Source organism: Podarcis liolepis (genome assembly GCF_965112155.1).
Source record: "Podarcis liolepis genome assembly, chromosome: 12".
Taxonomy (NCBI): domain Eukaryota; kingdom Metazoa; phylum Chordata; class Lepidosauria; order Squamata; family Lacertidae; genus Podarcis; species Podarcis liolepis.
The window spans coordinates 19267868-19293503 of record NC_139563.1 but is presented as its reverse complement, the minus strand read 5'-3'; the positions used below and the strand labels follow the sequence as shown (position 1 = coordinate 19293503).

Sequence of the window (25636 nt, the reverse complement as noted above, 5' to 3'; positions counted from 1 at the left end):
TTTTTGAATTTTGAATTTGAACAGAGTCATGATTACACTTTTAGGCTTATACTTTACAAGCTTATACCCTAGTGTGTCTCATCTTTTTCACAGCAGCCAATCTGCACCTATTATCTGAGGGAGTGGAGACTTGGGCTAGATCTACACTGATCTGTTTAACATTGTTAGAATGATGTTAGATATGTCATTTTAAAACGTCACAAGGCATACTTATTAATTAAAGTGTTTTTTACCTTGGTTTTTTTCCATCAAAACTGCTGCTGGTTGCTCTGCTGCGTCCTCTGGTGTCACATTTTAATAACGCATTATGAATCTTAAAAGTAGGATGTCATGTGTCCATATATGTTATTGAAACCATTCCTTAATCCTTCCTTAATGTTAAAAACCATGAGTGTAGATCTGCGCTTGTTCCTCTTTCTGTGGGTCTTTTAAGCTAGGGTCTTATACTTTAGGAAGTGGGGAAACTGCTAAGCACTGCAGATTCTGCTGGTCAAAATGTATATTTTACCAACAACTTAAATTGGTTTTCCTGTAATGTACTTTTAAAAATGTTTCCTTTTAACTCATGTCTTTGCCCGTGAGTCTTCGGTTTTTAGGGCCATACCCACAGAACAGCAATGGCAGCTTTTCTAGTGTGTATTTTCCTCTGGTTATACTGCACAGCTAGTAGTTCATTTAAGGAACCATTTTGAAATGTGCTCCTTGTAACCATTTTAATCATCATCATCATCTTATTAGTTATTAGTAAAACTAGTCCTAAGTCACTTGCTCTTTCCTGTTGTAGCTTTTCCTACTTTTCACTCAAAATTAGAGAAGTGGAATGTTATTTGCTTTATGAGAATCTCCCCTTTAGTAGAATCTCCCCCTGCCATCAGAAAAATGGGGATGACCATACAGTGATAAACCCTATAGGGTTGTTGAGGTCATATATATAGTTATTTTAGCTTTCAACAAGTGCTTTTACTATTAACCATTTCCTATGGATATTGTGTATCCATTGCAAATTTGTACTGAATGTAGTTATTTCAAATATATTGGTTCTTTTATGAAGTGGCCTGAAATAATTTTGTAGAGCAAAGACTTCAGGAACTTTCTGAGCTAAGACAACATTTGACCGAAGAGCTAAAGGATCTAGAGGAAAGTATGCAAGATATGCAAGAAATGGAGCTTCAGGCTTTACAAAGAGCTTTATTTCTAATACCCAGTGGTGAGTAATGAATAAATAACCTTGAGGTGTTTTAATTTTTATGTTTAATGACACATAATATGCATACAGTGGAACCTCGGGTTACATATGCTTCAGGTTACAGACTCCGCTAACCCAGAAATAGTACCTCAGGTTAAGAACTTTGCTTCAGGATGAGAACAGAAATCGTGCTCCGGTGGCATGGCGGCAGCAGGAGGCCCCATTAGCTAAAGTGGTGCTTCAGGTTAAGAACGGACCTCCGGAACGAATTAAGTACTTAACCCGAGGTACCACTATATTTGTCAGTGTTACAAATGCAATGACAGAGATCTTCTATAGTCTAGTCATAGCCCAGAAATGTGGACCAGGGTGTCTTTGCTCCCTATCTCTGCTGTGCCACCATCTACTACATGTATTGAATCTAGGATTGATACATCTGTGGGGCCTATTGGCTTAAAGAAGGCATCCAGGCACTTGTGCACCCAAACACTGCACCACAGAGTTGAAGAAGTAGGCATGCCTTGGTGCTCCTCAACCCTATTCTATTTCATTTCTTTGTCCTAGCTCTTGCTTGACCCCCTTCATAAGTTTTTTGCACTTACTTTCTTCTCCCCTTCTCTGCTAAGGTCCCTTTCATCTCTGTGTTGCCTTATTCCTCTGTGTAAAAATGAAAGAAAAAAGAAAGGTCCTTTTATTCCTCCAATTCTCCTCCTACCACCCCACGCTTGTTGCCACCTGTTGCTCCTCCCCTTGTTCATCCTTAGGATTTCCTCTCTTAGGTATATGAGTTCTTCCCTCACAACCACCTGCCCTTGTCTTCTACTGCCTTCAAACCTGTCAGATAATCTGGATCCCTGTGATCCTTTATTGAACCCTAAATTCTTAGATGGGAGGGGGAGTGGTGATTCAGATACAGAGCTCATTGCACCATCTCTTTGAGCCTGTCAACTTCTTGCCTCTGAGGCTTCATAAGACCCTAGATGTCAGGATTTTCTTAGTCTTCAACAGATGTAGCTCTTGCTCCTTCCAAGGGTATAGCATTGCTAAAGGAGAAAATATTCCATCAGTTCCATTCCAGCACCCATTCCCTTCAAAAATACTGTCAAGCCTCTCAGGCTAACAAATGCTACTCACCAGAGCCTTACTTCATGAACATGCTAAAGGTCCCAGGTGTGGATGCTACTATATATGTGTTCATTGGTCTCTCCTTCCTAAAGAAGGGGATGTCCAATTCAAAGACCTTTCTGAGCACAGACTTGACTTTACCCTGCTCAAGACTGACAGCACTACTTCCTACTTCCATCCATGGCCTTCTGTGTTGCCTTAGTTCTTTCCTGAGTACCTGTGCTCTGGCTGGTGAAACTTTTAGATAACCCTCACCAAGATCCAGAGAGGCTTAGGAAAACCCTGTTGAAATTGCATAGAGCAGTTGCTTTTGTGTCTGATGTCACCTTCAGTGTTACCCAGTTTGCCACTCTTTCAATGGCTGTGGTGGGTGGTAAGCACATAGACATCTGTGGCTCTGACACTGGGGCACTGACAGGGTCTGTTTGGTCATTGCTGTACATGTGGGTACAATGCCTTTCGCCAAGAAGGCATTGAAGGAGATTCTGTAAACCAGTCTAGCCACCATGAAATAGCAGGACAGATTGCCCATATTCCCCTTCTCAGCCTTTCCAACCCTTTTGAGTAGGCCAGCCCTTCAGGAAGGACCACAACTTCAACATTTTCCAGCACTCCTTTACCCAATCATTCTTTCAGAGGCTAAGTCAGCTGCCTCTTCCTCTTTAGTTCAGGCAGCACGCCACCAACACCAACAACATAAAGAGGAGCATCAATGCTCTGAAAGACCACATGCTCATAGTCAACAAAGAAAAAACCCAGCTTGTAGCTTCTCAGGGCTTGCAGCACTTGGGCACAATGCTTTGTCTCCTACTCCTCTTTATGTTGCTTGACCTGTCTTGAATCAATCCATGGTCTCATCATGAAATGAATTGAGGCTGAGGAGCACTAAGCCATGTCTACTTCCTTCAACCTTGGAGTGCATGGAACAATGAGATGGCCTGTCATCCTGGATAAATGTTCTTCAGGTAAGGACCAATGTTTTTTACCTCCCAAGAAAAAATATGTCTGAGCATCTAATCTCAGCTTAGCAGCAAAAGATAAACTCCACACAGGGAGACCACAGATGACAGAGTACAGTGCACAGGGTGATCTCTTTCTGGCTTCATGTTAGGAACACTTAGAGCTCAAATGAGGAAATTAGAGTTGAAAAACAGAAAAAATGGGATTTTACACAGCAAATGAACTGTTTGCCATGTCTTAAGATCTGCATTGACAGATAACATTATATATTTTAAATGGCATCAGTAAGTTTGTGGGTGACTGAAAACTGAGTTTTTGTGCAATATAAAACATTTCCGCAAAATGTGATTCAAAATATTTTTGCTTGCAGAAAAGGGATTAAATGAATTGTATGAGCTAACTGAAAAGAAGCAACTGTTACTAGAGAAGTTGGAATCTACTAAGAAAGAACTACAAGAAGCTCAGGAACTTGCAGCTACTCAACCAGGGAGTGTTAGTGGTATGTATACTGTGATTTATCTTGCTTCAACTACAAATATATGTTCACTGAATTAAGGTACTTACCTGCCAAGCAGTTTCACAAAGGCCAGAAGATATGCCTCCAGAATGGGCATTGAGGGCTCTCTAGTAACAGAATTGCTCTACAACAGTCTGTAGGCAGCCAGCAAGACCAGGGGGTGGATTGGGTCTGAAAGCATCACTTTCCTACCTCTGAAATCCTCATTACAGTTGAGTACCAAATAGTCTTTTTTGCTAAAGGGGGTATATTCATGTAATATAAATACAATAAAATGAATGAATAAATAATTACATTGACTCTGCCACTATACCCAGTCAGCATCACCATTCCAATCCAATCCTGCCTTGCTGGCTGCTACTGATTCACATAGTTCCAGAAAGCTGAGGAAAGGGCATTGAGCACCAGCAGCCCTAGCCTACTAGTCCTAGTGGTGGCACTAGAATGATGCAGTGTGCATTTTTAGCAGGTGAAACCACAAGTACAACTGCTTCTCAGACTGAGGAGGTTGGGGTTGCCAGTCTTTGCATCATCATACTTAAATTTGGCAGAACACATTTTACAAGGGGACTTTGGGTGGACCAAGCTCATAAGAGGGGTTTGGGGAAGGAATCACACATTCAAGCTTAGGAAGCTGTGCACAATATTCTCAAGGAGCTATTTGCTTACCCAATTCTCAGTTGCAAAGACAGCTATTAGTCTCTAGCAACATTTGTCATTTGTACTGCAATTGTATTGCAATTTCTGATAGATATGTCAGCAAAATTCAATTCTGAGCTACAAAGACAGCCACAGCACTTTCCCAGAAAGGATCATGGGAGGTTTTAAACTCTCATTATTTCTGACTGATAGGGATTAACTCAGTTAATCCTGAGGCAATGGGTTTGTGCCCAGGGGCCAAACTTGAGTTTTTTATATCTCAGTTTGGAGCCCACAAGACTGCCACAAGTTAAAACTCTGAGTTGGAAAAGTATGGGAGCTTAGTAGAATTCATGTGAGCATTCTCAACAACATCCTTAGTACACAAAGTCCAAATCTGGCTGAGTCTTTGGTTGGCTCCAAAGTATTCAGGTGCAGAGCATACACCCGCCCATGCCAAAAAATGCCCTCATTGATGAAATATTCCTACTAACGTGACCATGTATGAATGTGGTAACTGATGGGAGGAGGGGGCATTTCATTCAGCTCAGTGAAGTGGCACAAGAAACACCTGATAAATGCTAAGTATTCATATTAAATATATTCTTTCCATATATTAATATTTTTGTTATGAATTAGCCTGAAATTTTTTTGTAGAGCATAAGCTGCAGGAGTTAGCTGAGCAAAAAAGACATCTGACTGTAGATCTTGAGGCAACTTTGGATGGTATACAAAATGTATATCGTCGTGCTTCAGAAAGAACTGTGTTTGTACGACCTACTGGTAAGTAGAGAATAAGTACTCTTAAAAAGGGGTGGGGAGACATTCAGTTTGCTTCACATTTTAATGCAAACCTACCTAATCTGCACTTCCTCAAACAATAGGTGAAATGTGGCTATCCTTCAAAATATGTCCTGTTTTGATTTTTCCTATGCAGTTCTCCAGTCAAATAATGTTCACAAAAATGTGTATAATAAGGAGAGTGTGAACAAAATTCATATATTAGAGAAGATGACATTAAAAATGCAATATTAAGAAAAATGCTTGCAGAAATGTGCATGTTAGGGGAAATTCATACCAAAATGTTTGTATTAGAAGTTAGCACTAAAGTGCTGAAGAATTTTCATGAAGTCTTAAAATAAAATACACATACAGATGTAGTAATGTGTGGAACATGGGTGTAGCCAAGGGGGGCAGGGAGGGAAACAGCCCCTCTAAATCAATAAAAATACATAGTGAATTGAGGTTCTGCCTCCCCCCAACAAAAGACCTGCCCCCTCCAAATTGTGGCTATGCCCATGGCGCAGAACTGAATTTAAGACTGGAAAAATGATTGAAACTGAAATTACCACACCAGGATATCACTATGAAGGTTGATCTGAAGCTGCATCTCCTTTGTTTCTTCTTGTTACTGCTTTTGGTTTTCTTATAGGGCCCGCTGACATAGCATAAGACAAAGTTTGAAATTTTAAAAGACAGTTTGAAGCTGTGCCTCCTTTCCCCCTCACTGTAAATTGGCTCCATAGGGTTAACTGAGGAAGGGAAAGTTCTGAGAAACTATGGCCAGTTGAGATATCTTCTTTGCATCTCACAAAGGCGCTGCAAAGAATGCAAGTCTCTCTGATGACAGCAACATGGAGGGCCAGTCTACTGAGAAACTTGAGGCACTTATTAATTTTAGTAGGTATCTTTGTTGGATTTTTAGTATGGGTAGCTTGAGGTAAGTGAAGCTCGTGCAGCAGTATGCCCTGTGCTATGCTTCTAGGGCACTGCTACTCAAATTTTACCCTGAGATAGTTCACCTGAAAAATCATTTACTTGGACACACTTTCTGCGGCTTCCATCAACAGATACATTGCAAAAAGGAGGGTCACTATATTTATTGCCCCCAATAACTGACAATCAATGTGAGATTATTTATGCATAGCATTTTCATTTTATATACAGTGGTACCTCGGGTTACATACGCTTCAGGTTACATACGCTTCAGGTTACAGACTCCACTAACCCAGAAATATTAAGAACTTTGCTTCAGGATGAGAACAGAAATTGTGCAGTGGCGGCGCAGTGGCAGCAGGAGGCCCCATTAGCTAAAGTGGTGCTTCAGGTTAAGAACAGTTTCAGGTTAAGAACAGACCTCCAGAACAAATTAAGTTCTTAACCCGAGGAACCACTGTATTTAAAACTTATTTTAAGACACTTTTTCTGTCTTAATCAAAACATTTATTTAGAGAGGACCTTCATAGAATCATATAGTAGGGACCCCAAGGGTAATCTAGTCCAACCCCCTGCAATGCAGATGGTCATCTAACCTATTCTTAAAAATCTCCAGTGAATGAGAGTCCATCACCCTTCAAGGAAGTCTGTTTTACTGTCAAATAGTTCTTACCATCAGAAAGTTCTTCCTGATGTTTAATTGGAATCTCCTTTCATGTAACTTGAAGCCATTTTTTTGGGCCCTCTGGAGCAGATTAAAACATTCTTGCTCCATCGTCCATGTGACAGCCCTTTGGATATTTGAAGATGACTATCATATCTCCTCTCAGCCTCAGCTTCTCCTGTCTCCAAATAGCTTGAGGGGCCCCAGATTTTCACACTTCAGTGTACATTATCACAACGGATCTCTTGGATTGTCAGGGAATTTCCCTCTTTAAGTTACATTGCTACATTCCCTAAAGCACCCATTTGACATCTTTTTAAGCTTTGCTTTAGCAAAAGAAGATATATTAATGAGTCAATTAAAAAAAATCATTCTATATGATGTTGAGAACAAGGATGACTTTTGACACTATTTTTCAAGAATTGATTGAAGCACATTTTTTCCCCAGAAAGAAAAGTATATGAACTATCAGAGAAGAAACAAGAGTTATTGGAAAAGTTGGAATCTAATCGGAAGCAGCTAGAAGCAGCTCAGGCTCTTGCCATTGCTCAACCTGGCAGTATCAGTGGTATGTATGATCTGGCTCCCCATGTTATCAGCTTACAGTCTGAAACCCCTCTACTTGGAATTAGGATCCTTCTGTTTCAGTTTAACTTTTGGGCACTGCCCAATGACCTTTGCATAGCTATAGACAGTGCTTTTTTTGAGGTGGTACCTGCCGGTATGCTGTACCACCACAGCTTTTTCCCCAGCCACCATCTTGCCGCTACTGCTTGCCTGCCTGCTTGCTCACGTGCTCATTTCCTCCCCTCCCCCCACCTTTGCCACTTCCTCCACTGCCATTGCTACTTCCTCCACGGCCACCACCACTTCCTGTAACTGCAGGCGCAGCCTCCCAGAGGCGCTTGGGCGCGACCCTTACGATTGCCAAAACACCTTCCAGGAAGGTGCCTGATGATTGTAGAAAGGTCATGCCACCCTTTTGCAATCGTCAGGCACCTTCCTAGAAGGCGCTTTGGCAATTGTAAAGGTTGTGGCAAATTGCCTCTGGGAAGCTGTGCCTTTAGCTGCAGGAAGTGACATTAGAAGCAGCAAAGGAAGGAGCGAACAAGCGGGTGGGTGGGCAGTTGAGGCGCGACCTATTTTCTTGAATAAAACCACTAGCTATAGAGTATTGTTTTTGTATTTTCATAAGTACAAACTAATTGACTTGTGTGGGAGATGTTTTCCTCCATTTTTAAAAAAATGTATTTTTATTAAAGATTTTCTTGATTTACAAAAGTATGCACAATGTCTTTCTCGTATTTCCCCCCCATGTAACATTTTTACAAATCAGTTTCATTTGTTGAGACATTAGGAAGAAAAGGGGGAAAGAGGTGGGGGGGGGGAGATGGGTGGGGGTGGGGTCGGGTGACGATGTTTCTATTTTACTTAATATATGTAGGGTTTACTGTCAGCGTTGCTTGTGCTGTTTTCCTCCATTTTAACAGCAATTTCAATGGAAATGGTTTCCCCACCCCACTCCACCCCATCCCACTGCCCATCAGCTGATGAGTGATGGGAGCACATGGTTTCTTTAAAATAAGTGACTAATTTAAGCACACATAAAAAGACCACATATACCGTATTTTTCGCCCCATAGGACGCACCGCACCATAGGACGCACCTAGGTTTTTTTGGGGGGGAGGGAATAAAGAAAAAAAATATTTCCCACCCCAGGCGCGGGGCTGGTGCGGGGGAAGCCCGAGCTTCCCCCGACCCCAGCCCCCAGAACAGGCTGCTGCCTGCAAGCCTTGCGAGCCTGGCGGGACCTCCCACCGGGCGCGCGAGGCTTGCGGACACCTGCCCGAGGCACGGGGCATGCTCCGTGGTGTCCCTAAGATGATTGGATTGTGCCTTGTACTCCTCCTGCAGCCAAGCTGGTGCCAAATGTTTTGCTCTGCTTTCCTTTGGACCACATCAGCGAGGCAGAGTGAGGACTTGTCATCTGGGCAGCCCAGGACCTCCATAAACACTGCCCAGGCTTGCGCTCCAGTGAGTTTACTTTGGTGCTGCTAAAACAGCCAAAACAATGTGGGAGGTAGCAGTTACCAGTCTGTGCAGTCACTGTGGGCCCTGTGATTCTCCAGCGGTTTGACTTCACCCCCAGAGGTGCACTCCATTGTCTCTTGAGACAGACAGATGCTAAGAGCTGGCAAGCCAAGTGCCCCCGCCATCTTATATTTGTGCAGCTGGTTCTTCCTGCCTAAGCAGAGAGATAAGTTCCTAGAGGTGAGAGCATACTCAAAGAACCCCAAGACACAGGTTTGCCAAGCCCCTCCTTACACACACCCCTGCTATAAGCAGCTTCCAATGTGTTTACACACACAGGGCAAGAGGAAAACCTCCACAACCCCCTTCAAACAGCATATTCCATCCCCATGTGGGAATGGGAGCCAAGGCTCACTTGGATCCTACCCACAGAGCTCATGCCACATAAATGACAGGAAGAGTTTTTTTGGAACATGTGCAAAATAACCACTACCAGACCTCTGGGATAAAGAGGAAAATTTAGGGAAAATTTAGGGAGCTTCCTCTTTTTAGTCGTTTGGCCAAAAGATCTCCCACCTCATATATAGTACATATACTCCCTTAAGGGTTCCTTCACCGGTATTTTAAAACAGGGGCTTTTATTAGCCTCTAAGCCCTCAAATGCTGCATTAACGTGCTGTAGTGAATCGAGCTGGGAAGACACCGGGGTTCAAATCCCCATTCATCCCTGAAGCTCACTGGGTGACCTTGGGGACAGACACCATCTCTCAGCCTAGCCCACTTCGCGAGGTTGTTGTGCGAGGATAAGCCGCGAGCGGGAGAAGAGAAGCGCGCACTCTGCTTCCCGCTTTTTGGAGGGAGGGCGAGAGTCAAAACTAGCAACAAGCCTTCACTGGAAGTGGCCAACCTTCGCTCCCCCGCGGTGGACACCTCCCGCGCCTCGCCACCCCCACCCTCGTCCCTGCCCAGGGAGCGGAGGGCCAGACTGGAGACCCACAGCGCCTCCAACTCTCCAACCCCACTCCTCCTCTGCCGCTGCTGCCTCCCTCTCGGCGCTACAGCCTGTTACCTGCCGATGTGTCCCAGGGAGTCAAAGAGGAGCTTGAAGTTGCGAGCCATGGCGCGGGCGCTCGGCGGTGTGCGGGGCCGGTCAGAGTCCCATCTCAGCCTCTCCCCTCCCTGCCCCGCAGAGCCCTCCTGCAGGCTGCCGCCCCAAGCCTTGCGCGCCCGGCGGGACCTCCCGGCGGGCGCGCGAGGCTTGCGGACACCTTGCCCGAAGCATGGGGCGTCCTCCGGAGGTCGCCCTGTGCTTCGGGCTGCAGGCTGCCACCCCAAGCCTTGCGCGCCCGGCAGGACCTCCTGGCGGGCGCTCGAGGCTTGCGGACACCTTGCCCGAAGCACGGGGCGTCCTCCGGAGGGCGCCGCATGCTTCGGGCTGCTGCCCGCAAGCCTTGCAAGCCCGCGGGAACTCCCCTGGGCTCGCAAAGCTTGTGGATAGCTTCCTGAAGCCTGGAGAGCGAGAGGGGTCGGTGCGCACCGATGCCTCTCGCTCTCCAGCTTGCATTCGCCCCATAGGACGCACACACATTTCCCCTTCATTTTTGGAGGGGAAAAAGTGCGTCCTATAGGGCGAAAAAATACAGTAATATGTGTAGTACTCCCTCAACTGATGCTTTGAGCACATAACAGAAATTATTTTTAAAAGCTTGATGTTATTTTAAATAATGCAATTATTTAACAGTGTATTAATACTTTGTTACAAACTGATGTAACATATCTTTGTAGATAATAAGCTGCAAGAGCTAATTGAACAAAGAAGATGCTTAGCTGCAGAACTAGATTCAACTGTGCATGAGATGCAAAAAGCACAGGATAGTGTCTCAGAAGGATTTGTATTTACTGCTGGTAAGTTTAAAATGAAATTACCTTAAGTTGTACAAAAACACATAATGTGCATATTACAAACCTTATTATCACTTTCATTACTGAGACCATCAAAAAGAGATTATATGTTTTATCATTCTTAGATGTAGTTCCAGTTGAGAACTATGGGAGGTCATGGGAATGCTAAGAAATCCAAGCTTAATCCATCAGTTTATACTATAATTTAATGTGCAACAATAGTGGATTTTAAGTGTTGTTAGCTGGCTTGAGAGGTATTGTTGCTGGACAAAACTCAACAAATAAATGTGAGAGAACAAAATGTGTGGCAGAGGTGTCTTAGCACGGTGGGTCAATACTTTGCGAACTTCATTTGAATACCAGTGCTGGTGAGAGAGAGATGGTGGGAAGGTTGATGCAGTGCAAGTGCAGTATCAGAGGCAATTTGCTGCTTCTACTTGCAGTCCTGGCATAGGGAAGCCAGGCAAACAGCACAGCCCCACTCTGCCACTCTGCCACACTGACTGCTACTACCTAGCAGTACCAACTCTTCTTTGGGGCTGAAAAGGAAGAAAAATGGTAATTAGACTGACCCTCCAGCCCTGATGATCAGTGCAAGGTGATTTATAGTGTCCAACAACTGGGAGGACAGGGAATTAGCACATTTTTCCTGTGGTAATTTAGAGCAGTGACAGGGAACATGAGGCCCTGCAAATGTTGTTTGACTACAATTTGCATCATCCTGGCCATAAGTAATGCCACATTGATGTTACTTTGCCACATTCCCAAAGGGTTTCATATGGCTCTTTTGCCCTTTTATAAGATCTGCAATGACAGATAAAGAGTTTGCAATTTCTGTAAAATAATTCCATTTTAAAAATAACCTTATTTTATGTGAGCAATTCTGAGATTATAATTTGTTTTGAAAACATTCATTCATTCATTCATTCATTTACAGAAAGGGAATTATATGAGCTGTCTGCAAAGAAGCAAGAGTTACAGCAAAAGTTGGAATCCAATCAGAAGGAGCTACTAGAAGCTCAGGCTCTTGCTGTTGCCGAGCCAGGCAGTATCAGTGGTATGTATGATGTGATTTCTCATGCTGTTATGTATAGCCTTAACTGTTTCTTGTTGTTTAGTCGTTTAGTCATGTCCGACTCTTCGTGACCCCATGGACCAGAGCACACCAGGCACTCCTGTCTTCCACTGCCCCCCACAGTTTGGTCAAACTCATGTTGATAGCTTTGAGAGCACTATCCAACCATCTCGTCCTATGTCGTCTCCTTCTCCTTGTGTCCTCAGTTTTCCCAACATCAGTGTCTTTTCCAGGGAGTCTTCTCTTCTCATGAGGTTGCCAAAGTATTGGAGCCTCAGCTTCATGATCTGTCCTTCCAGTGAGCACTGAGGGCTGATTTCCTTAAGAATGGATAGGTTTGATCTTCTTGCAGTCCATGGGACTCCAGCACCACAATTCAAAAGCATCAATTATTCAGTGATCAGCCTTCTTTATGGTCCAGCTCTCACTTCCATACACCAGTACTGGGAAAACCAAAGCTTTAACTATACGGACCTTTGTCGGCAAGGTGATGTCTCTGTTTTTTAAGATGCTTTCTAGGTTTGTCATTGCTTTTCTCCCAAGAAGCAGGTGTCTTTTAATTCCGTGACTGCTGTCGCCATCTGCAGTGATCATGGAACCCAAGAAATAAAATCTCTCACGGCCTCCATTTCTTCCCCTTCTATTTGCCAGGAAGTGATGGGACCAGTGGCCATGATCTTAGGTTTTTTGATGTTGAGCTTCAGACCATATTTTGCACTCTCCTCTTTCACCCTTATTAAAAGGTTCTTTAATTCCTCCTGACTTTCTGCCATTAAGGTTGTGTCATCTGCATACCTGAGGTAGTTGATATTTCTTCTGGCAATCTTAATTCCACCTTGGGATTCATCTAGTCCAGCCTTTCACATGATGAATTCTGCATATAAGTTAAATAATCAGGGAGACAATATACAGCTTTGTCATACTCTTTCCCCAATTTTGAACCAATCAGTTATTCCATATCCAGTTCTAACTGTAGCTTCTTGTCCCACATAGAGATTTCTCAAGAGACAGATGAGGTGATCAGGCACTCCCATTTCTTTAAGAACTTACCATAGTTTGCTGTGGTCGACACAGTCAAATGCTTTTGCATAGTCAGTGAAGCAGAAGTAGATGTTTTTCTGGATTTCTCTAGCTTTCTTCATAATCCAGCGCATGTTTGCAATTTGGTCTCTCTTAGTAGAATATAATTCATCCAATGGATAATTAGGAAAATGGACTTCATGCAGAAAGTTACTGACTGTTTTTGGTCAATTTCTCCCCCTGTAGAGTTTATATTCTGAAGCTAGTGTACAATGGAAACATGAAAAAGTATCAGGGTAGGGAGAAATAGGTTCTAAATGGCGGAAACATCATTTAAAATGCTGTCCAGTATCATTGTCTGGAATCAAAATCCCCTCAATAAATTTCCTGAGGAAGTAACACATTTGTAACTCAAGGTAAAGATACTGTTTAGGGCATGCACCACCACAAAAGCTGCCTTGGAAGGTTGGGGCAGACCCCAGTACAGATTTAAGGTGATTGTCTGGGGGAAGTCCAAGTCCTTGCACAAATGGGGGACACCATTGAATATAAAACCAAAGCATTTAAGCATGCATATATACTTGGCATGAAAGACCTTCTGTCTGAATAAAGTTGATAGTCCTTGCCAGGAGCCTTTGCATAGAACAGGAGTGGAAAAACTCTGGCCTGGGGGTCAGTTGTGCTCCTCCAGGCCTCACTGGCTCTTGGGAATCTCCCTGGGCAACAGCTATTATCAGTCCTTTGCGGCTTCCTTGAGGGTTTTGCCTGATTGGAATTTGTCCTTGAACTCTCTGGTAATGCTTCCTGCTTGTCTAGTTGGAGGATAGGGTCAATGTGTGTTAGTAGAAATTAGCCTTCTGTGTTCATATTTGTTGTTCCATCCACTTTTGCCACTCGGCCTGTCCACCAATGGCCTGTGGCTTCTGGAAGGTTGACCAGAAAGGAATCCAGTTCTCTGTCTGGAAAAGCTTTGCTCCCCTTCCTACTGTAGAGGATTGTTCCTTCAGTCGTATAATATGTTGTCATGTTAATAAGGGTCTTAAAAACAAAACAAAAAACAAAGATACTCTATCATTAATCAGCCTGAAAGTCAGGGTGTGTAGGAAGTACAGGTAGCTACTATTATCCGTGCACACACAGTACACATTTAAAGTTTCTAGGTAATAATGGAAATTGCATTATTGTATGTAGCACAGTTATTTCAGCATACATTCCTTTTTTTATTTACTGGTGTAAAATTGTTTTGCAGAGACTAAACTACAGGAGCTAGCTAAGCAAAATGAACTCTTTACTAAAGAACTAGAGGAAACAGTAAATGATATGGCAAAAGTAAAGCATCATGTTTCAGAAAGAGCAACTCTAGTTGGAAAATCTCCTGGTGAGTAGGGACTGGGGGCCAAAGCAGATGCTTCCAAGAAAAGTGGCATTCAACTAGGTTTCCCCCCCTTACTTGCAATTGGGGGTGGAGATGACAGCGGTTCTTATTGGGAAGGCCTCCTCAGGTATATGAAGAGAGAAGAGATGTCTCTTCCCTCTCCTGCTTGCTTGGGACAACCCCTTTTTCCAGAGCCAACCCACCCATGAGACAGACTAAACAACTGCCTTGGGTAGGTGGTAGAACTCCACTGATAGAGTGCCTGAGTAGGTGCTTCCTCTGCTGCTGCTGCTGCTGCTGCTGCTGCTGCTAGTGCTACCAGAGAAGTGAGGAGCTTCAGCTTCAGCAGATGGTTCTGGCAAGCTCTCATGAGCTCTTTTGACAGTATATATAAAAATAAAACTAATAAATATGAAAGAAAAAGGGTGTGCAGAAAAGTTTTAGCATGGTGGATCAGTACTTTCTAAACTTAATCATAATGAGAGGGTTCACCTAGAAACAGTAGCAGTCAGCAGTGCAAAAGTGCTCTACTTATCAGGCTTCCTAATGCCAGTGCTGGTGAGAAGGTTGGTGTGGTCCAAGTGCAGCAGCAGGATCAATCTGCTGCTTCTGCTGGTGCAGCCACGCTGACCTCTCCACTCCCCCATGCCTCTCCATAATCAGCAGCCATTTGGGCATTGGGGAGCCAGGTAAAAGCAGCATAGTCCCATCCTGTCCACTGATAACTACTGCCTAGCTGTGCCATCTCTTCTTTTGGCTTGAACTCTTGTACTGATGTACAAGAGAATTTATGCATAGCCTCTTGTTTTCAACAACTGGGAGGACAGGGAATTGGCACATTTTTTACTGTTGTAATTTAGAGCACTGATGGGGAACTTGTAGCCCTCGATATGTTTGACTACAATTTCTATCATCCTGGCCATAGGTAATGCTGGCTTGGGGTTAATGAGAATTGTGGCTCCAAACAACTGGAAGGTACCATTTTTGGCAAGGCTAACCTAAATCATACTTGATCTGTGTGATACTGTCAGGGACTTATGCCATATTGAGGTTACTTTGACACATTCCCACAAGGGTTTCATTATGCTCCTTTGCCTTTTTATAAGATCTGCAATGACAGATAAAGAGTTTGTTATTTCTGTGAAATAATTCAATTTTTAAGTCCTTTTATTTTACGTGAGCAATTATGAGTTTAGATTATTCTTCAAATATATGTATAATATTTCTGCAGAAAGGGAATTATATGAGCTGTCTGCAAAGAAGCAAGAGTTACAGCAGAAGTTGGAATCCAACCAGAAGGAGCTACTAGAAGCTCAGGCTCTTGCAATTGCTGAGCCAGGCAGTATCAGTGGTATGTATGATGTGATTTCTATAGCATGACTTGAATTTGTCCTTGAGCTCTCTGATAATGCTTCTTGCTTGCCTAGTTGGAGGAGTTTGTTTGTGTGTGTAGAAACTAGTCTGGCCTACTGTATTCTTATTTGTTGTTCTGCCCACTTTTGCCACTGGACCCATCCACCAATGACCTGTGGTCTCTGGAAGGTTGACCAGAAAGGAATGCAGCTCTCAGTCTGAAAAAAATTCCACACACACCCCTCCAACTTCCCACTGCAGAGGATTGTTCCTTCAATGGTATAATATATTATGTTGTGTTAGTAAGGGCCTTTTAAAAAACAAAAACAAAAACATTATAGTTAAAAGAAAATTTACTCAGCCTGAAAGTCAGGGTTTGTAGGAAGTAAAGTGCAACTAGTAATATAAATGCATATACAGTACACATTTAAAGTTTCCAGGTAATAAAGGAATTTGCACTAATGCGTGTAGCAAGTTATTTCAGCCTATATTTTGTTATCTCCTGGTGTGAAATTATTTTGCAGAGACTAAACTACAGGAGCTAGCTGAGCAAAATGAACTCTTGTCTAAAGAACTAGAGGAAACAGTACGTGATATAGAAGAAGCAAAGGATCGTGTTTCAGAAAGAGCTCTAGCTGGAAAACCTCCTGGTGAGTGGAAATGGAGGGCCAAAGCAGAAACTTGACTTGCTAGAAATGTAGCATGCAACTAGTTATTTTCTTACAGTCGTGGAGACAGCAGTTTGTATTGGACATGCAGTACAGTATGTGAGGAGGGAAGATATGTATGTTCCCTTTCTGGCTTGTTTGGGATAACCCCGCTATCCCTTGCAGCTAGAAGTCTTAGGGGGAAACCCCCATTTGCATCTATGGAAACTTTCTCCCTAAGGCTTTGGCCATGTGTTGGGGTGGGGCTGGAGAGGATTCATTCTGATCTTACTGCATATGTAGCAAACATCTAGGATTGCTGTTAATTATATTGATTTTTTGTTAAGGCATTTGTGCTATTTTATCCAACCCCTTTGGGTTTTATCCAACCTGATAAGAATCACAGACTCATAGAATTGTAAAGTTGCAAGGAACTATGTGTATTATCTAATCCAACCCCCTGCAATGCAAAAATCTTTTGCCCAACATGGGGCTCAAACCCACATCCCTGAGATTAAGGGTATTATTTGTTTTCAAGAGATGATTCCAAGCCATTTCTTTCTGTAGATATGGAATTGCAACAACTATTGATGAAGAAGGAAGGGTTAAAGGAAAAGTTGGAATTGAACCAGAAAGAGTTGGAAGAAGCCCAGGCCCTTGCAGCTGCTGAACCAGGCAGTATCACTGGTAGGTTTGCTATGATTCTTCATTTTGCCAACTAAAGTTTTGACATTAAGCTAAACTGAAAACCTTATGTTCAACACTAATCATCCGTTGAATGGCTATAGATTATTTTTGCATTGAGACCTGCACAGGTTTAAGAGGCTGCATGGTTTGAAAAAAGGACCAATGCTTATTTTTATGTAAGTGCACTACAGCTGAAAAGAACTCGAACCTTCTGAAAAAACCTTCTGAGACATATCTGTCCTTAGAATAGTGATGCCAGAGCTCAGTTTTCCACCAAGGCTAGTGCTGTTTTTATGTTTTGTTTTATTTATTACATTTCTATACTATCCTTCATCCAAGGATCACAGAGTTGTTTACAATATAATAACACAAAAATACCTAACATTGGTGGCATCTGTCTGTCTCAGGAGACATTGGAGTGTGCCTCCAGGGGTGAAGTCAAACTGCTGCATTAGCAGCACCAAAGTGACCTTTCCTGTGCTCAAGCCTGAGCAGTGTGTATGGAAATCCTGGGCTGCCAAGATGACAAGACCCACCTCTTGGCCTCATTGTGGTCCAATGGAAAGAAGAGCAATATGTTTGGCACCAACTTGGCTGCAGGCGTTTCTGGAAGGAAGCATACAAGATGCCATCCAACCATCTTAGGAACTCCACTCTGGATTTGTGCAGGGCTTATTCCTTAGCCTTTTCTTCTTCTGAAGATATCCCACAAGGCAGCTGAGGTTTAGGATCAGAGATTTCCTTCTTGTAGATGGGGTACCTTCCCAGGTTCACAATCCCCACCTACTCCTCACTTCCCTCTACAGCACATGCATTCTGAACTGTTGGACCCACTATTGTTCTTGCCCGCTCAATCTTTCGGAGCCTGTCTTTGCATGCAGGGGAAGTCTCTAACACACTGAGCACTTCAGACCCATTGGCCACCCTCACCTGGTTTAACCAGCCAGTCAAATCCATTCACAGGGTATGGCCGCTGTTACGTGTTGACAGATTGTAGAAGCCACAAGTGAGAAATGAATGCAGGGTTGGGGACCAAAGGCGGGCAAACTACCTCATAAGGAGAACTACCTCATAAGGAGAACAACGTGTCCACCACCAGAGGTGCTACCCCTTCTCTAACACTCCATACACCCCCACATTACATAATAGCAAAGAAAAACAATAACCCCCTCCACAGTTTAAAAGGCTAGAGATAAACCATCTAGCCAAAGGCCTGGGAGAAGAGGAATGCTTTTGCCTGGCACATAAATATATTTAACTAAGGTGCCAGGCAAACCTCCCTGGGGAGAGCATTTCACAAGCAGGGAGCCACCACAGAAAAGGCCTGTTATCATGTAGCTGCCCTTCAGACGCCTAGTGGAATAGGACAATGAAGAAGTGCCTCAGATGATTATTGCAGGGTCTGGGTCGGTTCACGGGTGGGTGGGTGGGGGGACAGGTTGTTGAATACTGCAGTCCTGAGTCATTTATGTATTGATTTGTTAAATTTTGATGATGTTTTTAACTTTGATGGTACAGACTGTCCTCTTGTTAGACAAGTGAAATAAATATTTATACAGACTGCAGACTGTTTTATGGCCATGACCCCTAAACAGGCCTTTTCTGCAATTCTGCCTTTTATTTGGAACATCCTGTTATTTGCTGTATGGTCAGCTTCATCTCTTACATGTTCTAGGCATTCTTCAAAACATTCTTTTTTGGACTTTCCTGGATCGTTAACACTAGACACTGTACCTTTCTTTTTTAATGCTGTTTTTATGGTTTAGGTTTTTATATTGCTATTCTATTGGATGTTTTATGTTTATGTTTTTATGTTGTTCACATTGCTTCATGATTACTTTTAATAATAAACAGTTTATAAATATTTTAAAATAAATAACAAATAAATACCCCCATTGGTAATGAAGAAGAAGAAGAAGAGTTTGGATTTGATATCCCGCCTTTCACTCCCCTTCAGGAGTCTCAAAGCGGCTAACAATCTCCTTTCCCTTCCTCCCCCACAACAAACACTCTGTGAGGTGAGTGGGGCTGAGAGACTTCAAAGAAGTGTGACTGGCCCAAGGTCACCCAGCAGCTGCATGTGGAGGAGCGGAGACGCGAACCCGGTTACCCAGATTACGTGACTACCGCTCTTAACCACTACACCACACTGACTGAAGATCATTAGACTGGGATCTTGCTCCACCCTGTGGCCAAATGTGGGAAAGATGAACTGAGGAAAGCAGACTGATGTCTCTCAGTGTTGTTTTGGGTGGCACTTACATCTACCCACAGGATGTCTGAATTGAATGCACATTCTGTAGTTAAACCTCTTTGTGCATTTCATACAGAGAATAGTTTGAGGACAGATACATCTTTCATTCCAAAAGTAATGCCATGCTTTCATACACAAGAGGAGTTGATTTTGCTAACCCTTTGTCCTGTGCCATCAAATCAGTCAGAAAGAGCATGGCACACTTTAGTTGTCTGCCAGGCAGTAAAGGTATATAAAGGTAAAGGTATCCCTGATCGTTAGGTCCAGTTGTGGAGGACTCTGGGGTTGCGCGCTCATCTCGCTCTATAGGCCGAGAGAGCCGGCGTTTGTCCGCAGACAGCGCCCGGGTCATGTGGCCAGCATGACTAAACTACTTCTGGTGAACCAGAGCAGGGCACAGAAACCTGGTTGACCTTCCCGCCGGAGCGGTACCTATTTATCTACTTGCACTTGACGTGCTTTCGAACTGCTAAGTGGGCAGGAGCAGGGACCAAACAATGGGAGCTCACCCCGTCACGGGGAATCGAACTACCGACCTTCCAATCAGCCAGCCCTAGGCTCTGTGGTTTAGACCACAGCACCATCCACGTCCCACTGTAAATATAGAGAGAACAAAATAAATTAAGGGAGATTGCCTTTTTGTATCCTTTCACAACTTTAGGGAGGAAGATGATAAATACAAGATTATCATGTTGGATTAGAGCACATACTATTAAGGTTTATAAGTACATTCCACCAGTGACAGTACATTCCACAAGGGTAACAGCTACATCTGCAATATTTGCAATGAGTGCACCATTAGCTGAGGTATGGTAGGCAGCAACCTGGACATCTCCCAGCACATTTGTAAATCATTATAAGTATGCTTCTGCAGAAGCTGCATTTAGAAGTAAAGTACTATGGCAAGTTATTCTATCTTAAGCAGCCATTTAGATGGCCCACACTGGTTGTTGATAGTTGTAGTACATCCCAGGCTAATGGCCTTCTTTACCAATGGGAGAAAGAATTATACTTAGCTTAAGGATATTTCTATCATTTTTACATTCATTTCAGTTGTTGTGGGTTTACATTTATTTACATTTGTTCAATGTAGTATTACATGTTTGCATTAGTGTAGAAGTAGAATGTTGTTGTTTTCTTTATATTCTGTGATGGACGTATGAATGTATGTGTGAATGTAGGTCTTATTTGAGCTTGGTGAGGATGCAAACTAGTGCATTATTTGAGAGCCAACCTGTCAGGGAACTGCCATCGGAAGGAAGGGAGGTGGAAGGGCTCACACAGGTTGGGAGAGACTCAGCAGCTGAAGAGGGAACCAGCAGGGGGAGAGGAGGTGAGCCAAGGGGAAGTGAGCAGGAGGGATGGCTCAGAGACACTTCCAGCGAAAGCAGTGGGGAGGTTTCAGGACCTCCTGTAGGGACACCCACTCCTCCCCGGAAACTGTCATGCAGAGAGTCCAGAAGACGTGTTTCCGTTAAGGAGCTTTTATGTTGGAAGAGATTCCGAAAGCAACCACTGTCGGAATCTGCCAGCGACTGACGGAGCCATGTTTAAGGGGCTCCGTTACAGACAGAGGTTTGCAAACCTGGCCAAACTCTGAGGGACTTGGATTTTACGCACAAGCAGCTCATCATCCCATCACACAACCTATTTCCCTAAGTTCATCTTTCCTGTCTTTGACCAGAAGTAGAAGCAAGATCCCAGCCTAAGATCCATTGTCCATTAGCAATGGAGAAATATCATTTATATAAATGGTTCTCAGTTAGCTAACTACTGTGGACTCCCCCTTTCCCCCAAAAAGTCAAGCCATGGACCCCCTACTTTTGAAAATTCCGATGTCCCTATGGTAGTTCTTGTTATGTTAAGGGTCTGTGGACCCCCTGGGTGGTTTAGGATCCATGGATCACCAATTGGGAACCATTGCTTTAGATAATTACAATTCTTTGATTACTGAGATAATGTATATAAAGTAATTTGAACAACTAGCATTATAAATGCAAATTTTAATTTTTAAAATTTCCAGATAGTGTTAACATATCAATTGCATCGTTGTATTTTGAGAAGTTTTTTCAACATATATTATTACTTTATTATGAATTGGCCTGTAATTATTTTTTAGAACATAAACTGCAGCTGCTCACTGAGCAAAGAAAGCACTTGATTGCAGATCTAAGGGAAACTGTGCATGATGTTAAAAAAGCTGAACGTCGTGCTGCAGAAAGGACTCAGCAGGAACCACCTATTGGTAGGCAAATAATTGTTTTGTTGCAAGACAGTTGTGCCGCTGTCATCAATGTGGAGATACAATGAGACATAAATTTAGCATCTTTCCACTGTTCCTGGAAGAATTTTTGTTAGCCACTTTGAAGCTTAAGGAGAGTTCAGGTGAGGAATACAAGAGAAGAAAAGTTTGGATTTGATATCCCGCTTTATTATTACCCGAAGGAGTCTCAAAGCGCCTAACATTCTCCTTTCCCTTCCTCCCCCACAACAAACACTCTGTGAGGTGAGTGGGGCTGAGAGACTTCAAAGAAGTGTGACTAGCCCAAGGTCACCCAGCAGCTGCATGTGGAGGAGCGGAGACGCGAACCCGGTTCCCCAGATTACGAGTCTACCGCTCTTAACCCCTACACCACACTGGCTCTCAAAGAGGATTTGTGCACAGCCTCCTCTTTCTTATTGAAAGAAATATGACAGATAAACAAAGCATTAACTGCAGGAGGCAGAGGAGCACATTGTGCTCAACTTGGACTTTGGGGTCCATCTTTTCAGATATATGTCATAGATCATAGTGGATTCTCAGAAAGCTAAAACTTCTTACAGCTACTTTGCTATAGTCCCAGAACACAGGGAATATGAAGACGTTATTTATAATTTTATAATAAAAATATAATTTATGAATACTTTTTGCCTTTTAAACTGTTTTCAAAAAATGATTCCAAAAATGATTCCAAATTTCTCTTTGCAGAAATGGAATTGTACAGTTTATCAATTAAGAAGGAAATGTTGCAGGAAATGTTGGAAGCCAACCAGAAAGAGCTAGAAGAAGCCCTGGCTCTTGCAGCTGCTGAACCAGGCAGTGTCAGTGGTAGGTTTGCTATGATTTATCAAACTTGCAAGCAACCATTATACACTTTTAGATACTTAATGCTTCATTAATGTATATCAAAGTTTGGTCTGATGTAGTGTGAAATTATTTTTAGAGCATAAACTACAGGAGCTTGCTGAGCAAAGAAAAAAACTGACTGCAGAACTAAAAGCAACAGTATACAATATTAAAAAAATACAACGCCGTGCTTCACAAAGAGCTGCACTTGAAGCACCTGCAGGTATGTATGGTATGAAAGATAAATAGTTTTTGAAATGCACCTGCTTCAGTGTTGCAAGCCCGATCGTCACTGTGGCTGTCAGAGAGAGGAGACACCTTTCCATCCTGCATGGATTGCACTACAGCAGAGAATTAAGAAATCATCAGTGAAATAGTTACAATCTAAAAAACAACTAAAAATTAAGCTAAACTTCACAATTATAGCAAAATACATATTATATGATTAACAAATCTATATGGCATTTATAATCTATAAAACAATGATAACATTATCAAAAGGGCAACTAAAAAAAATAAGCTAAGCACTGTTAAGTTCATACACACACTCCCTACGCCCCCATGACTCACATTCTTTCACTCTGTTCAGTTCATTAAAGTACACATAATTCCCATGGTTAAGCCAGTTCAATCTGATTGATGCTGAACTGGGTAGTAGGCACTGGTGGAGATGGTAGGGCTCTTAGGCCTACTGCCAATGGTAAGGTAGATGTTGACTCCTAATAGCCGGACCAGGTGCTGTTTATGAGGAACTCTTCCATGTCACTCTCAATATTTAGGAAGTCCATTCCCACTCAATGTCTGAGGTGAGCCTTTCCCTCTGGAGCAATGAGTCATGGCTGCACTCAGTGTAGAGGCTGACCAGGAGGTCTAGCAGTGCTTCCATTCTCAGGCTGCTTTCACTGCACTGCAGCCTGTCCACCAACTGCTGCTTTAGCTTCTTTACTGACATGGTGGAGGAGAAGGCAGGCACATATGTGACTTACAATTTTATGCTGGATTTGAGGGGCTCCCTTGTGGGTGGGGTGAAGAGGATCAATAAATATTCATATGATGAAAAAGTTGATTTATCATTTTTTTGAAATAAGGCAGCTTTTGAGAATCTTTCTTTGTACAGTGGTGCCTCGGGTTACATACACTTCAGGTTACAGACTCCGCTAACCCAGAAATATTACCTCGGGTTAAGAACTTTGCTTCAGGATGAGAACAGCAATCGTGCAGCGGTGGCGCAGTGGCAGCAGGAGGCCCCATTAGCAAAAGTGGTGCTTCAGGTTAAGAACACTTTCAGGTTAAGAACAGACCTCCAGAACGAATTAAGTTCTTAACCCGAGGTACCACTGTATTACAAGCTTTTGTGACTAAATAAGGATGCTTGAATTTTTCCCCCAAAGGATAACTAAAATACATTTCTGTTCACAGAAAGAGAAGTATTTGAACTAGCTGTTAAGAAGCAGCGTTTACAGGCCAACTTGGAATCCAATTGGAAAGAGCTCCAGGAAGCTCAGGCTCTTGCAGTTGCTGAACCAGGCAGTATCAGCGGTACGTTTGCTGTGGTTTCTCATGTTATCAGCTACAGTTTTAAAATGTAAATTTAAAATGTGGATTTAAGGTATTTCTTACAGTTAAGATTATGTTCAATTTTAATGGTGCTTTGTGTGAGTGTAGAGGATTGTTTTTTCCAATAAGACTTGCATATTCTAATATGCTACATCATGTCAATAAGGGCCATTGCTTGTTTGTATACAAATGTATTGTGGTTAAAAATAAAAGTTTAATCATCATAAAAGCCAGGTTTTAGAAACCATATTTATTGATACTTATCAGAATAGGTTTCTTGTTAAGAATAATGATGTTACAATTCAGTCTCTCTGAAACAGTTTCTTCATATACATCTTACCATGTAATATTGTTTAATATTGATGAGTCTTTGAAAGCTGCTCTTATTACTGAGATAAGGTGTATGACTTAATTTGAGTAGCTAGCACTATAAATGCAAATACTGATATTTAAGATTTCCAGTTAATACTGCATACCAATTGCATAGTAATATTTTGTGTAGTTTTTAAAGCATACATTATTCTTTGTAATGTGTTGTTCTTTAATTATTTTGTAGAACATAAACTACAGCAGCTCATTGAGGATAGAAGACACTTGACTGCAGATCTAAATGAAACTATACATGATATGCAAAATGCTGAACGACGTGTTTCAGAAGGGGCTCAGCTGAAACAAGTCCCTGGTAGTTAATGATTAATATTATATAGTTTATATCACCGTATTCATATTGCCTCAAGTGTTGCAAGACAGTTGCATCCCCTGTCACCAATGTAAACATCAGAGGAAGAGGAGACATAAACCATGTATCCTCCCATTGTTCCTGATTCAGTTTTAAATCTTGTTAATAACTTTGCAGTTTGCAAATGGTAGATAAACAATTATTAATTATTAGTTAATAAATTCACTAAAACAGAGGTGTGACAGAGGTGGTCTAAACCCTCAGGTCTGTTCAAATTTTATCTTCTGGCAGATAATTTACTAGGAAGTGCTCACTTTCTCCCCATCCTCCTTCATTTCAGTGATAAATATGTATGTGAAGTACACTACGTACATTAACCATCCTGATTCCATTCTGCTGCTGCTGTAACAAAACATTAACTTGAAAGAAAGAGGGTGGACTTTGTGCTCCCCTCAGACTTCCTAAGGAGCCCATCTTTTCACACTTCTCTCACAGATCATCATGGTGGATTCTCAGATATTTAAAAACTCTTGAAGTTACTTTGCTACATTCCCAAATCAATTTTGTTTAACTCCTTCACTTTGTCTTGCAATAGTCATTGACAAATGAAGAAGTCATTTGTAATTTTTAAAGAAAATTACCATTTATGAATACTTCTGCATGTTATCCAACCCTTTTGGATTTTATCAAACCTGATAAGGAATGATCACATTAAACTGTTTTCAATAGATGATTGCAAACCATTTCTTTTTGCAGAGATTGAATTGTATGAACTGTCAGCAAAAAAGGAATTGTTGCAGGAAATGTTGGAATCCAACCAGAAAGAGCTAGAAGCAGCCCAGGCTCTTGCAGCTGCTGAACCAGACAGTGTTAATGGTAGGTTTTCTGTGATTTTTCATACTATGAATGGCTTGACTTATACCTCCTTCTTTATAAATTATTTTATTTATTAGATTTTAAAAATACATTATAAAAACATATATATTTTTTAAAAAAATTAAAATTAGAAGTGACACACTGTGTTTATGAATATGAAGTAATTCGATCATTCAACTAGCATATAAAATTAAATATTACTATTTAAAATTTGCTTGTAATGTTACATACTAATTGCACTGTTGTTGTTTTTAGTAATTTCAGAAT

General features: G+C 42.2%; 1 protein-coding gene across 9 annotated transcripts in view; it reads left to right on the top strand.

Annotated features, from left to right (window-relative positions):
- The window catches only part of CCDC7 (coiled-coil domain containing 7), a 155921-nt gene that overhangs the window by 73146 nt on the left and 57139 nt on the right, over positions 1-25636 (top strand). For 5 of the 9 annotated variants that reach the window (XM_083466477.1, XM_083466469.1, XM_083466475.1 and 2 more), the window contains exons 34-49: positions 1073-1207; positions 3642-3770; positions 5085-5210; positions 7256-7375; positions 10624-10743; positions 11678-11797; positions 14085-14213; positions 15442-15561; positions 16088-16213; positions 16778-16897; positions 21271-21396; positions 22120-22239; positions 22355-22480; positions 23677-23796; positions 24371-24496; positions 25250-25369. In XM_083466477.1, the coding sequence (XP_083322603.1) occupies positions 1073-1207; positions 3642-3770; positions 5085-5210; positions 7256-7375; positions 10624-10743; positions 11678-11797; positions 14085-14213; positions 15442-15561; positions 16088-16213; positions 16778-16897; positions 21271-21396; positions 22120-22239; positions 22355-22480; positions 23677-23796; positions 24371-24496; positions 25250-25369 (1983 nt within the window). The remainder of the gene's footprint in view (positions 1-1072; positions 1208-3641; positions 3771-5084; positions 5211-7255; positions 7376-10623; positions 10744-11677; positions 11798-14084; positions 14214-15441; positions 15562-16087; positions 16214-16777; positions 16898-21270; positions 21397-22119; positions 22240-22354; positions 22481-23676; positions 23797-24370; positions 24497-25249; positions 25370-25636) is intronic. The other 4 variants (XM_083466474.1, XM_083466472.1, XM_083466473.1 and 1 more) reach the window with 4 other exon arrangements.